Raw genomic sequence first — 15118 nt, 5'->3', positions numbered from 1 at the left:
AGGGGCGCCTGGGTGGCTCAGTGGGTTAAAGCCTCTGCCTTTGGCTCAGGTCATGATCCCAGGGTCCTGGGATCGAGCCCCACATCGGGCTCTCTGCTCAGCGGGGAGCCTGCTTCTCCCTCTCTCTCTGTCTCCTTCTCTGCCTGCTTGTGATCTCTGTCTGTCAAAGAAATAAAATCTTAAAAAAAAAAAAAGAAAGAAACCCACGTCAAATACCTTACGGTCATTACACGAGATGTTGTCCCCTTTATTCCCAGATTCTGTAATCATTAAAAAAGCAATCTTCAACTTGTGAAATAACATTTATTTATAGAGCAGTTATAAGAGGCTTAATTTAGTTACATCTAAATCAAGCCTCTGGAACAAAGAAGTGAGGAACATTTATGGCATAACCCCAGACTTCAGCTTTCCCCGTTTTATATTATGTCCACAGACACCTTTGACTCCTTGGTTGTGAGTTAACACATTTTTCTTACTAGAAAAGCAACAGAAAACTGGTAAACAAGTACTGGGATCTTCTCTGAGTCTCAGTAAAAGGTCCCAAATCCAGAAAAGGTCAGGACAGCAGCTCCTGGTTATCCAGACGTTTTCCATCATCCACATAGCTGGCTGGTTCTCATTCCAAACTATTTAAGTCTCTTCTTTTGTCTAACCAAATACTCAGCACCTACAGAGTCAAGGCAGATAGCAAGCTATGAATCTTAAAAACTACGGAGATTTGAACGCAATTTTCTTTTTCTGCAATGACTATGCTTTTTTTCCTTTTAAATATGCTCCTTCCTAGAAAAGAAACTCCCAAATGTCTTCTGCCTACCATGTCTTACCCCTGTAGATGGGACAGTGTGAACATACATTAATATCAACAGGTATAGCTTTGGTCTGCATATTAAACCCTCTGACTTGAGGCCTTGGAAACAGAAGCTCCAGTTACTTATCTATCCCCATCTCTCTTGAGACTCTTCCACTGCTGCCTATCTTCCTATACTAGTTTACTTCACTATCTATGAAAGCTGGTCCTACAGAGGCTTAGAGTTTTCCACAGCAGTAGGTACGATGTCAATACCTCAGGGCCTTTAACCATGTCTAAACATAAACTCTGAGGGCGCCTGGGTGACTCAGTGGGTTAAGCCTCTGCCTTCAGCTCAGGTCATGATCTCAGGGTCCTGGGATTGAGCCCTGCATTGGGTTCTCTGCTCAGCCGGGAACCTGCTTCCCCCTCTCTCTGCCTGCCTCTCTGCCTACTTGTGATCTCTGTCAAATAAATAAAATCTTTAAAAAAACAAACAAAACAAAACATAAACTCTGAGAACACAAGGTCACCTTAATATCGCTCTTATTCTCACAGACTTTCTGAAATCAGATCCCAGAGGTTGTACTCCTTTTTCTTACAGCTCGCTACATACAGTACCTGAATCTGCTCTAAGACTTCTCGCTGCATCTCCACAGCCATATGGTACACATGATGATCAGAGTCATTGTACATCACAGCATTCTGGAACATCAGCATCAGGTCCCGCTGGAACTGAGCCATGGTACGAATACGTCCCTTAGACAGATTCCTTTTCAGACTAGTTAGGTCCATGGGTCTGTAGATGGCCAAAAGAAACCAAAGGAAATCAAAACCTTTATGTGGGACCTAACATGCTCTCTTAGAGAACCAGCTCTTAATTCCCACCAAATAATAAAATAGCAACAGTAGCTAACATTTGGTTTTTTACAATAGGCTAAGTGCTTACCTTGCCAAGTACAAGGTACTTTGTATATTAATTCACTTGACCCTCTCAGTAAACTTATAAAAGCTAGGTACCTTTATTATCACCAACTGGCAGTGGGGAATCAATGCTAAAGAGGTTAAGTACTTGCTCAAAGTCACACAGCTTGAATTCCAATTTAGAAGCAGCCTGACTCCAGAGGCCACAAGCTCTGGAGGCCAGAGGCCACTATACTCTACCCCTGTAGGAGGGGCACTGGCCCCACATACCAAAGTTGTAAGGAGACCCATGATTAGTCTGTCACAGAGGAGTTACTGACTATTCAATGTGTAGTCCTATACAAGTTGTTTAATCTGCTGCTCTTACTATATATTCAAAAGCTAAGAATTTTTTTCTTCTTTTTTAGAAAAGAGTGTGAATCAAGTGAATGTTTAGATAAATAACTAATGAGACACAGAGAGTCCGTATATAAGGGAAGACATAACAGTGTAGAAAGAGGACTGAATTAGGAGGTTAAGAATCTAGGGTTTAGTTCTAGCTCTGCTCTTCACTGTTGATCACCCCAAGTCATGAGCACCTCTGAGCCTTACTTTCCTCACGTATAGAATGAGTCTTTCATTGTCCAAAGGTGCTTTCCTGATCTTTTATACTCTATTAAAACACTGGTTTATGACAGCATTTTTAATGAATTATGCTATAAAAATCCAAAATAGTGCTATCAATGTTTATAATAGCCATTTGTATTACCATCTTTGCCTTAGCATACTTATAACGGCTTGATGAATATAATAGTGTTCTTTTTAAAGCTTTGGTCCAAAAGATAGTACCAAAAGCTATCAAAGGCTATGGGAGATTACAATGAATGGATGTTACTTAAAAATCAATACTAAGGGGCGCCTGGGTGGCTCAGTGGGTTAAGCCTCTGTCTTCGGCTCAGGTCATGATCTCAAGGTCCTGGGATTGAGCCCCGCATCGGGCTCTCTGTTTAGTGGGGAGCCTGCTTCCCCCTCTCTCTCTGCCTGCGTCTCTGTGCACTTGTGATCTCTCTTTCTGTCAAATAAATAAAATATTTTTTAAAAATCAATATTAAAAAAGAAAAAAGCCTATTATTATCCTTTTGTTCCCTGCATTCTTTCTCAAATGAAGACCAAGCTTACCATTACTTTACAAACTTGTTCAGATATAAAATATATCTTGAGTTTGTAAGTAATCTAAATGAAATAAAGAAATGATCAGGGCACCTAGCTGACTCAATTGGTGGAGCATGTGACTCTTGATCTTGGGGTTGTGAGTTTGAGCCTTATGTTGGGTGTAGAGATTACTTAAAAATAAAATCAAAAGGAAGGAAGGAAGGAAAGAATGAATGAAGGGAGGAAGGAAGGAAGGAAGGAAGGAAGAAAGAAAGATGGATGGATCAGAAATAAAGTTTGGAAAAGACAGATATAGAAGCAACCAACTGTTCTTGACCCCTTTTCCACTGACCTTTTCACCACGTCCTTGTATCCTGGGGCCTGCCTTTCTGACACAGGCTTCAGAAAAGGACTGCTGAACCTGTTAAGGAACAAACTCTGAGAGAATGAAGAAACTCTGGAAAGTCATTCAAATGAGAAGAGGGACTGTGAAGGCCAAGAGTGGCTTTGAGACCTACCTGTGACTGGCAATCATCTTCCAGACTGGCAGGAGAGTCTTCTTAAATAACAAGTGATCCTGAACAGGGTCACTCTGGCCTATATCACACCTATACAATAAAACAGGACAGAAAGGAAACAGTAACTTCACATATGGTATTCTGTCTCTCCCAGGTAGGTAAAGAGATTTCCTCATTATATAGTGCTCCTACTTAATATGGGAAGGAACTAACACCAGAAATTAAAACATATTTAATCCTTCCATAAGAGAATCCAAACACTACAAATATTCTCTTATCAGTCACTATTACCTAATGAAATAGTTAATTTCTACTATCAATCTACAGTTGCTTCTGCCTTTTGGACTCTTGCTGATTTGCTCTTCAGCACTTGTGACTCTAAAAAACGGTGTATGAAAGTAGTCTTTGTTCACTGATGCTCCCCAAGTGTGGGGTACATAGTAAGTGCTCACGTATTTCATAGTATTAAGTATTTTGTAAATGAATCTGGTCCTATGTTTATGCAGAAACATGCTACAGTAAGAAGTATTTTTCCTACATTTCCTGAGAAGGAAATACTTGGTTATACATCTTAGGGAATTCCCTTATGTTTCATCTGAATTCTATACAATTTACCTATTTCTCCTTTTCACTAACAAAATACCTAAAAAAAAATTCATTTTTCCTCATGGTCCTTCCTTCACTGGGCTAAATGGTCTAGTTATTTTTTCTTCTAGGTGCTACTGTCCAATGTTTTATTTCATCTTATAATCTTAACAGTTGACAAGTTTTCTCTTTATTCCAAAGTTTAACATTATGTTATACTTCCTACTTAATATATTGCATTAATCTCTCAAAATGGGTTCTTCTTACACCTAAAGTTTCACACCCTCTTTGTGTTTTATATACCATACGGTGTGTGTCCATTCAAGCACAACTCACATCTCATTTTATCTTTCTCCAAGTTGAACAATTCCAAACAACTATCCAGTTTCAGGATATGGTATCTCATCTGCATCTAAATTATATACACAAAAATCAACTGTCCTTATATCCAGAACCCTATCAGAACAAGGCATTTAAAGACCAAAACAAACCTCTTCCTTTGTTTCTGGTCAGTTGACCAGAATGAGGAACAGTTCTTTGGTACCAGGGCATTTTTGTTCATATATCCACACAAACGGTATTAAGTTTCCATTATATTAAAAATACTGCCTTAAAGTTTCCATTATATGAAAGGTATATGAAAGTTTCCATTATATGAAAGGTACTGCCTTATAACTTTCCATTATATGATCATAATTGATCACTTTTGCAATATTTTAAGAAATAATCCCTAGCTTACCTTTATTTCCACCTATTTGGAAATGCATGCCAGGCAACAAGGAAAACATGGGAACGGAAAGCACCTGCAGGCTTAGAGTGGTGCTCCACAGGTTCTACTTCTATTTTTTCCTGAGAGTTAGTACCAACTAAGGGGAACCAAGAAAAGAGGAGCCTGGAGAACGTCTATCTTTCAAAGTAGTTTTAAGCTTGCCTGATTATAACACAAAATCTCAGCTTTCTATTTCCCTTAAGTCATTTGGCCAAGGAGACTCAATTTCTATTATCTATTGCTTTCTCCCATCCAAGTACTAACCAGGCCCAACCCTGCTTAGTTTCCGAGATCAGACGAGATCGGGCGCGTTCAGGGTGGTATGGCCGTAGACTATCTATTGCTTTCTAATAAATATTCCATGTTTATCTAAATCCTAAAATAAGAACGTGGATTTTGCCATTCAAGGTACTAAAATGTCATGAGATAAAATGTCCCAGATTAGAGATTTCCCGTTCTGGAAAGTCATCATATATGCCCTCTGTTCATACTTACACAGGGCATTACAGAAAAGCAAAGGAAGCAATTCTTCAACAATGTAGGTATTAAGCTATGCTCTACTTGCATAACAGAATTTTGAAATCTGCTACTTAAAAAAACAATACTTCATGCTATCTTTTCTCAGTATATAGTTACAAGACCAGGCCCAGAAAAGGAACTATTTATTACCATAACAAAAACTTTTTTTTTTTCTGATTTAATGAGAAATTCCTGGGCGCCTGGGTGGCTCAGTGGGTTAAGCCTCTGCCTTCGGCTCAGGTCATGATCTCAGGGTCCTGGGATTGAGTCCCACATCAGGCTCTCTGCTTGGCAGGGAGCCTGCTTCCTCCTCTCTCTCTGCCTGCCTCTCTGCCTACTTGTGATCTCTATCTGTCAAATAAATAAATAAAATCTTAAAAAAAAAAAATTCCCTTTACTAAAAAAAAAAAAAAAAAAAAAAATTAAGTTTCCACAGTGTACTCTTTAGCTTCATAATTATTTATAAGAAAACAATTATACAAACAATTTCCTAGGATCTGTGAAAAAGAAACAAAGGAGGGGCGCCTGGGTGGCTCAGTGGGTTAAGCCGCTGCCTTCGGCTCAGGTCATGGTCTCAGGGTCCTGGGATCGAGCCCCACATCGGGCTCTCTGCTCGGTGGGAAGTCTGCTTTCCACTCTCTCTCTGCCTACTTGTGATCTTTCTCTCTCTGTCAAATAAATAAATAAAATCTTTAAAAAAAAAAAAGGAAACAAAGGAGATCAATACTTCAAAATAATTTTTAATTACAAGTTACAAGGAGTTGTTTAAGTATTTTTGAAAGAAGTACAGTTTCAGTATTAGACTTGAGGGACAATCTGAATGGCAATGTTTCCTGAATAAATACAGTAATTAAAGAGAAAGTTTATTGAGGCACCTGGGTGGCACAGTCGGTTAAGCGTCCAACTCTTGGTTTTGGCTCTGGTCATGATCTCAGGATTGTGAGACCAGGCCCCACATCAGGCTCTGTGCTGAGCGCAGTCTGATAAGGTTTCTCTCTTCCTCTCCCTTTGACCCTCCCTGCCTCACACATACGCATGCTCTCTCTCTCTCTCGAATAAATAAATAAAATCTTTAAAATAAAATAGAGAAAGGTTATTTATGAACGAGATTCTCAATGTCAATGAAACTTTTTTTTTAAAAGTAGGCTCTTTGCCTAACATGGGGCTTATACTTACAACCCCAAGATCAAGAGTCACACACTCTACTGACTGAGCCAGCCAGACACCTGAAACAGATTTGTTTCATAAGAGGAAAACATAGACTTCTATTTATACAATAAAGTTATATTTAGTTTTATTCCTAGTGTTCTCCAAATTTTAATTTCTTTTTATTAATTTACAAAAGTAATCCATGTTCATGGTAATGAATTCAAGTAGGCATAAACAGAAGTAAAAGTGTGAATCTTAACAATCTTGGATAAAAATCCATACTTACAACTTTGAAGAGGTAGCACGGCTGAAAAGGATATCCACCAGAGGAGTCTCCTGAATGCTGAAGCCATCATCACACTCACCTGAAGAGGGCTGGTCTTCCACCCCTGACACATACCCTTCACCCTGGTCCTCCTCTTTGGATTCTTCCTGAACCTCCCCGGGGAATGCCAAGAAACAAAGAAATCTTCAGAAAGAGATTTACTATCTGCAAGGTAATTTTACTTGCATGGGGTAAATGAAGGCTGACTTTAAGGTGGAAAGGGTCAATTACATAAAGCTATACAAGAGATTGGAGAAAGATGACTTAACCAGACCTTAGTCAATGAATTCTTGTTAACAATTTGGCCAGAGAACTATGATTCTGTATCCCAAGAAAAAATAAAAGACCAATAAACTAATTTCTAGATGGATGTTGTATCCTTTTAAAACTGTTAGTATGACTTGTGGCCCTGGAGTTGCTAGCCTAATATTCAACATAATGACATTCTAAAGTGTATCGATTGCTCACTGTGAGCCAGGCACTAAGCAAAGTGTTTTACATGAAATGTCTCATTTCAACTTCACAGCAAATCTAAGGTAGAGAGAGCACCACTATTCCATTTACAGTGAAAAAACATTTATAGTTAAGGGCGCTGAAACCTGGATTTGCCCCCAGGAACCCAAACTTTCTGGGGTTAGCCTGCATGCAGTAACTATGTGTTCTGCCTCCCTGGGTAGAGGACCAATCAGCCAGCTGGTTTAAGTTACTCACTCACCTCTTCACTCTCCGTGGTTAGTGGCTGAATTACACAAATATCTGAGGGTGCTGAAGCCACCTCTGGCCTTCCATTTTCTCCCAGTGACTTCTCAAATACCAAGGGGTCTACTCTTGCTGAAGACTGTTCAGGCTCTCTGCATGACTCTTCTTTCTCAATAGCTTCCATTTCCCTTCCCCTTTGTTGTCTGGTACCAGATGAAAGACAGCAACCTTCACTTGATTCTTTGCTGCTAATGCACAATGGCTCCATTAAATAAGCTACCTGCAATCATAGTATGCATAAGAACACCACTGGAAACCATAATCTATATATCAATAACGTTACATGATTACATTACCACTATGACTCAGTTTGAGATGCAAACAGATTAATTCATTCATTCCATCAATTAAAATGTATAAAAAAGGGGTTCCTGGGTAGCTCAGTGGATTGGGCGTCTGCCTTCAGCTCAGGTCATGATCCCAGGGTTTTAAGATTGAGCCCCACATCAGGCTCCCTGTTTAGTGGAGTCTGCTTCTCCCTCTCTGATACACCCCCGCCTTGTGCTCTCTCTCAAATAAATAAATAAAATCTTTAAAAAAAATAAATAAATAAGAAGTATAAGATAACTCAGATACCCAGACACTGAACTAGTTGCTAGGAACCTAATAGTAAACAAGATAGATATATTTCTTGCCTCTTCAAACAGCTTGTGCTCTAATTTTTCATGTCAAGTGTCAACTCTGATCAACTGGGAGTGGTAGTCCAGAAAACTGTTGAAAATTTTTCCTCCACAGACTTTGCAGAAAGAAGTAGCAACACATAATATGGATTTATCTTAACCTAGGTTCTCCTGAATGTGTGAAGTTGCCACATAAATATAAACTATCCAATTCGGTTTATCTCTGGCCTTCAGCCCTAAACCAGGGTAATAAGGGCACTGTAAAATACTGCCTTGAAGTCATAATGTTATAACCTTCCAAGAGCTCGGGTGTCACCTCCCATGACTCTGAAAAATGAATTGCAACAGATATTCTTAGGGCAGTCCACTTCCTATGACCTTGGGCTCCCTATGACTGGGATCTTAGAACATTCGGTCAAAAAGTACATATTCAGCACATATTGTGTATTAGCATGAAGTCCTAGAGACATAACAATTAACTTAGTTCCTGCCACTTTGGAGCTTGCATTTTAGTAAACAATATTAAGAGTGGTAGAAATTTATATATGGGCAAGCATTCTCTTAGGAAGCTGAGACTCTCCCAACTTTGGAAATAACGGTTCCCCATTACCTCAGACAGAAAGTGGAGGAGATTCTGACGGCTGACTTCCTCTGCCTCTTCCTGAGATTCCTCACTGCCTCCGTCCCCCATAAGCAGCTCACTAGGTTCTCTCCCTGGGCTGCTTTCCTCTAGTTCCTCAGCCCCTGGCTCCTCAGTTTCTCTCCAGCTGCCCACATCGAGATCCAGACTGGAATCCCATGAGCTGAAGAGGGACCTGCAGTCGTTGCTCAGCTCAGAGTCATTGGGATAGTCTTGCTCCGAATCGAACCAAACCCACTCACGCCCCATCTGTAAATACACAGAAGAATGCATTAAATTCACTCATACCGCTGTTTCTAAGGCATTTTCATCTCCAATCTTCAGTACAAAGTTGAGGGATCAGAAACTTCTTTCTACTCACCATTACAAAGAATAAAAGCTAACTGAAGGGAGACATCGGGAGATGAAATGTTTGTCATTAGGAATAAAATGAAAAAGCCTCATGTCAAACAGTGTAACAGAGGTATTACCCAGTAATTTTTTCTTGAGTTTCCTCATACTCCAGAAGAAAGGAATAGGAACATAGCTAGTTGAACAAAATTCTTCTATCCCCAATCACCCCTAATCTCAACTGGAAGACAATACATTTGAGGGATAAGAGATATTTTGCTAAGTGTACAGACATTTTTAATCAACCACTGAATCCTCAAAACATACTTTAAAATCATCTGTGGCATTCTTCCAGTCATAGCCAACTCACTTCTCAGAATGAGTACAGTATCAAGTTTTAAAAGTATCTTCCCCTCCTCTCATTACACTACACTATCCTGGTTTTCTTACCCCTTTCTCTTCTCCATTTTTAAGTAGGCTCCACACACAGCATGCAGCTCAGTGTGGGACTCAAATTCATGACCCTGAGATCAAGACCTGAGCTGACATCAAGAATCAGACTCAACTGACTGAGCCACCCCGGCACCCCTCCCTCCTCTCTTTCAACAGTTGCAAGAAATCCTTCTTTTATGTTCTTGTCTGGCCTTTGCTTCCTTATTAATACTTAAAATAATGTCTGCATTTTGAGGTTTCAACTTTGATCTCTACTCAAATAGCTCCTGTATCTCCACCTTTACTTCTTATGTGCATTCTGGTCTCATTTTTCCATGTACACAAAGGTGCCATACCATCTGCTTTAACGTTTCTAACTAAAATCACTTCTCTTCCTGAATATCTCCAAAATCATTTTCTTTCCTAAACTCCCTTTTCCCTCGTATCAACACTATTTTCCTAATCCTCTTTACTTCTCTTATATTCAGTCAACAAGCCCACTTATCAATTTCCATCCATGGTAACTTTTCTCAATGCCCATCCTCTGTTCTAAATAAGTGCCAAAACCTCCTGGTCAGTTTCTTGAGCTTTAATCCAATGTGCTGTAAAGCACATCTGTCACCTTCTCTACCAACCCAAAGTCTGTATCCTTTAATAGATCTCCTCTACAATCTTCTCTCATTTTTAGGGCTTCATGGCTTGTACTACATACAAGTTTATAGACTGCTTTGGGAATATACTTTCCCTTTTTTTTTTTTTTTTAAAGTAGGCTCCATACCTAGCGTGGTGCCCAATGAGGGACTTGAACCTGAGATCAAGGCCTAAGCTGATATCAAGTCAGATGCTTAACCGACTGAGCTATGTAGGCACCCCTGTATTACAATTACTGATCTTCTTAGATTGACTGACTTCCCTTCTGTCACCCCACAAGACTGTGTCTTCTACATCCTTAGCATCCTAACAAGCTTCAGTTTAAGCCAGAAAGATCAGTAACTTCTATTATCTTTCTTAAACACATCTTTTTCAAGAAAACTCAATGTACTAGACAATACCCTATTAATGTCCATTTCTGTATAATATAAGGCTCCTAACTGGTTTACCTCATGGAGTTAATTTTTACTTAGTAACAAAAATTGGAATAAACTCAGATGATAAATTTCCCCTTAAACTGATTTTAGCCTTCAAATAGCAATGAGTTATAAAATACACAAGAACCCTACATATAGAATCAGGAAGGAAATAGTATCATACTGTCCTAGAAATACCACCTGCTAAGATAGTACACTAAGTAGGACCAATGTCTGAGATAAAGGTCAGTGCTACCTCTGTCTGTGCTCTAATATTCATTAAAAGCAATACCATAAACAGAACTCTGAAAACCTTAAGTTTCCCCAAAACATTCAAGAAAAGCTGCATAAGATTATCCTCAATACACAATGCAACACTTTATAACATTAATTATAAATTCAATCTTGATTACTTGCCTTCTCTAGGCTGTTGAATAGTTCATATTATAATACCACTTCCCCCCCAATCATCTCATTTCCACAGATGATATAACAACTATCATGCAGAAAAAAATCTCAAGCCTCTCACACACACACATACACATAGAACACACCAAAGGCTAGAGTTTTCTTTTCTTTCACTTTATTGTGTACACACACACTTCACAGGTGTTTTGTTTTAAAAAGTCTGTACACTTCACCAGACAGTACAAACTAGCTACAATCTGCTAGCTACACATTAGGACATTAACATAGCCCATGATTTTTGCCCTACAACAGGCAATTGTACTACTCCAACTCTCTGAGAGAGTTTCCCCAGCTCATGTCACATGGCCCAGGTGCCTCCTCTTCTGTAACTTCCACTTCTGGAACTGGGCCGACAAGCCCAAGCTCTATCTTGTTTACTTCTACTTCAGGTTCAGCTCAATGAGGATACTCTGAAGCTTCACTTTTTCATCTTCATATCTGCTTCAATGGCACAGCGGCGCCCCCTGGTGCCCCCATCCTAGATGACAGGCAGACAAAGAAAGGGAGCATGAGTGAGTTGATCAGGAGGTTAAGAAAAAAGTTGCAACAATGCTGGGGATGTGGTATCTTGGGGAAGAAGGAAGAGAAATCAGCAGAAAAATCCAGGAAATGAGAGGTACAGATCTGTCTTCCCACAGAGTGGGCTAAAAAACTCCTGGCAGTAGTTTGTGAGAAGAAAAGCAGGACAGACTATTTTGCTCCTGCCCACCACACAGGTCACTGGGGTTTCACCTGGGGTCCCAAAGAATGACTATCAGTCATCCCACCCAGGCCCCAAGTTGTGTTCAAAGAACAGGTAGAGTAAAAGAAAGGTGGGAGGGTCAGAAAGGGGAGTGGATAGTGAGATTCTTGGCTAACATACCTGTCCAGCTGTTGGTCCCTATAAGAAAGGCCTTTCCTGCAGACTGACCCTGGCACTAGTTCCCTAGCACCTCCTGACAGTTGTTTTCCATGAGATCAGGACAATCAGAAGGCTTCTTTCCATTTGCTGCTCTCTCCCTGCAGCCCAGCTCCTTCCTCTTGTGCAATACTTTGCTGTCTTCAATAGATAAATCATCCTATTAACCAGCTTTGCAACAGCCAGCCAACTGCTTGGGGATCCAGAGTCACTGTTGCAGGCCAGTAAGAAAGAAGGGAGATTACAGTGTTCCGTCCGTGGTACAGGCTGATGCCTGTAGGCAAGATGAATTAGTGAACACTTTTGCTGGGCTAGGCCATATTTTTACATTTCTAACATGCAAGGACTCTTAAACTTTTCAGACCTCATGAACATAAGCTGCCTTTGAGGCGACATTAACAATAAAAATACCACCTTGCATTTGTTTAACACTTTAATTTTTTTCAAAGCCAGTTCCATACCTTGATCTCATTTTATCCTCACAACATCCCTGTGAGGTAGGCTGGACAGGTATCTCATTATATTAGCGCCATCATACAGATGAGGAAAACAAGGTTACAAGAAATAATCCAGTGAGTTTAAGATCATGTGGTTTTCGAGCTGACGCTCTTCCATTACATCATGCCTTAGGGCCCCATAATGAACAGAGTCAGAGGGTCATTCAATCCACAGAGGAAAACAGTAAGTCTTTAGGACTAGCTTTACTACGTATATCGCTAATTCTACCACCCACTACTGTATGCAGTACTCATCGTTACTAATATCCTTAAATTTACTGAGTATTTGTGTATCAGGCATCAGTCTTGCAACTCAACATTAGGGGAAGAGGAAAAATAATTATGTGCTGAGTATCTGTTGGTATGAGGAACACTTATAAAAAGCCAGCTAGCAGCTGCTGCTCTGAGCAATCTTATTTGCAAGAAAAGAATTGGCAAAAGGTGGGAGTCAAAAATGAGGAGCAGGTGTATCCTAGATCCTTACCAAGAATACCTCATTTCAGTCCAATGAACTCATCAATAGTCCCTACCCAGCCCACACACACACACATGCAGAAAGACAGGAATGCAGAAAATGAGACAGATTCTTATTCAATGACCTGAATAAAGAGAAGTTCAAGACATTGCCACAGTCTGCATGTTGGATTTCCCTCTGCCACCCACCCCCAGCAGGAGCTGAGAATCTCTGTGGCAACACCACCCCTTGCAGCCATTCAATACTTACAAAGAGAGAGAGAAGGAAGGCAGGAGAGCCCATGGGGACACTGTCCTGTTAGAGGACAAACAAACACTGATCAGGTTCCACAGAAACTCTCAGCCGCAAGCACCCCAAACCTCAGGACAGAGACACAAGCACCACACACACGAAGACAAAATTTAAAAACTCAAGAACAAGAGGAAAGAGATCCAAAAGCAGTCTAGCCATTATGCTTTCTGGAGCAGGAAATGATGGTCCCCAATTGCTGCAAAAGTCATTTCCCCCACCTTGTAAGCACTCACCCAGAGAAATTAATAATCCACTCATTCAGCTCACAATTTCTCAAGTGACTGACTGGACCTTTCAGTCACAGCCAAGTGTTTTCGACGCTTGGATGAGTACATCCAAAGATTTATATGTCTATACACCACTGGAATATAGAAGCCCAGCAGTCACCAAGTACCAAGTAGTAATCTACTGCTCCTTGGATGCTTCAGACTTCTAGCTCTGGAACACTGGAATACAGGCTTTTTCTTGGTCTCCTCACCTTCTCTGAAGAATCTTGTTTTCGGGTAGAATCTCTCCCTCGAAGACTTTTAGCACTGATCCCAGATTCAGATGTCTGCATAATCAACTGTGTGGCAAGGAATTGCTACAGGGAAAGAAAGACAGTTGGCCCCTGAGACCTGATCCAGTAGGAAGAATTAAGACACCTTTGGCTTTGTAAATAGGACTTCACTTAATATCTGTTTGCAAACAGCATTCAAATACTTCTCGACTAATTGAAAGTTTAGCGTATTAGGGTTTCATTCTAGTGAAAGGATCTAAATACCAAATATCTCTTTTTTGGCTTTTTGGATAGAATACAGAATAAATCTCTCTTAAGAATGAGAAAGAGAAAAAAACCAAATGAACCAAAGGCTATTAGGTAATTTAATTTAGCAGACTAAGCAGATACAGACAACATCCCTTGAAGTTCAATATCCCAAAGGGTGCCAGACAGTGCAACTGTAAGACAGAAGTAGATTATCTGTGATAAAAAGGAAGAAGAAACCATTTGTTGAAGGTCAACTATGTATATACTTAATGTAATTTAAAAATATGCATTCAAAAAAAAAAAAAAAAATATGCATTCACAGTGCACCTGGGTAGCTCAGTGGGTTAAGCCTCTGCCTTCGGCTCAGGTCATGATCCCAGGGTACTGGGATCCAGCCCTGCATCTGGCTCTCAGCTCAGCAGGGAGCCTGCTTCCCCCTCATCTCTCTCTGCCTGACCCTCTGCCCACTTGAGATCTCTGTCAAATAAATAAATAAATAAATAAATACATATATATGTGTATATATATACACACTTATGCAATCACCATTCTATAAAAAAAATTATTCCCCCCAAATATTTAAAAACTTCTGAAACTGAAGTATTTACCCAAAAAGGAAGAATATTCTCATAACTCTTTTACCAATTCAACCTGAGAAAACCAACATGAATCCATCAAGAACAAAATGTTCCTGTGTCCCTGAAGACTATTCCAATTAAACGTCACCAGCATCCTTTCCCAACATCAGTATGAATCCTTCCCCTGAGTATTTTCATTTCATCCTTGTTAAAACACTAAAGATCCTCAAAGTACCTGAATCTGCTCTAAGACATCTCGCTGCATTTCTACTGCCATATGATACACATCATGGTCCGAGCTATTATACATTACAGCATTCTGGAACATCAGCATAATATCACGCTGAAATTCAGCTGTGCTGCGGATCAGTCCATTTTCAATGTTTTTCTTAATAGTTGACAAATCCATAGGCCTAAAAACAAAACAACAGCAGCAACAGTTAAGTGGAGGGGAAGAGGACTCAAATGGATCCAAATATATTATTATCACACAGATCTTCTCATATATACTCTTAGTCTTAGCTGTCAAGACTGAAATGCCAACCCCTCATCCCACAACATGCACTTAATCCAAAAACCAAAGTCAATCTTTATAATAAGTATTGGCT

General features: G+C 39.9%; 1 protein-coding gene across 2 annotated transcripts in view; it reads right to left on the bottom strand.

The window, feature by feature from the left end:
- Window positions 1-289: 289 nt before the first annotated feature.
- BRD8 (bromodomain containing 8) overlaps window positions 290-15118 on the bottom strand; it is a 34660-nt gene continuing 19831 nt past the window's right edge. For both annotated transcript variants that reach the window (XM_032336604.1, XM_032336605.1), the window contains 10 exons: window positions 14746-14923; window positions 13663-13767; window positions 13143-13187; window positions 8697-8975; window positions 7423-7686; window positions 6669-6820; window positions 3361-3450; window positions 3195-3263; window positions 1409-1586; window positions 290-667 (listed from right to left, as the gene is read on the bottom strand). In XM_032336604.1, coding sequence (XP_032192495.1) covers window positions 617-667; window positions 1409-1586; window positions 3195-3263; window positions 3361-3450; window positions 6669-6820; window positions 7423-7686; window positions 8697-8975; window positions 13143-13187; window positions 13663-13767; window positions 14746-14923 — 1411 coding nt within the window. In that variant the 3' untranslated portion in view covers window positions 290-616. The remainder of the gene's footprint in view (window positions 668-1408; window positions 1587-3194; window positions 3264-3360; window positions 3451-6668; window positions 6821-7422; window positions 7687-8696; window positions 8976-13142; window positions 13188-13662; window positions 13768-14745; window positions 14924-15118) is intronic.

Source organism: Mustela erminea, chromosome 3 (assembly GCF_009829155.1).
Source record: "Mustela erminea isolate mMusErm1 chromosome 3, mMusErm1.Pri, whole genome shotgun sequence".
Classification (NCBI taxonomy): domain Eukaryota; kingdom Metazoa; phylum Chordata; class Mammalia; order Carnivora; family Mustelidae; genus Mustela; species Mustela erminea.
Note: the sequence above shows the minus strand (reverse complement) of the source record. Positions and strands in the feature narration are given on the sequence as shown.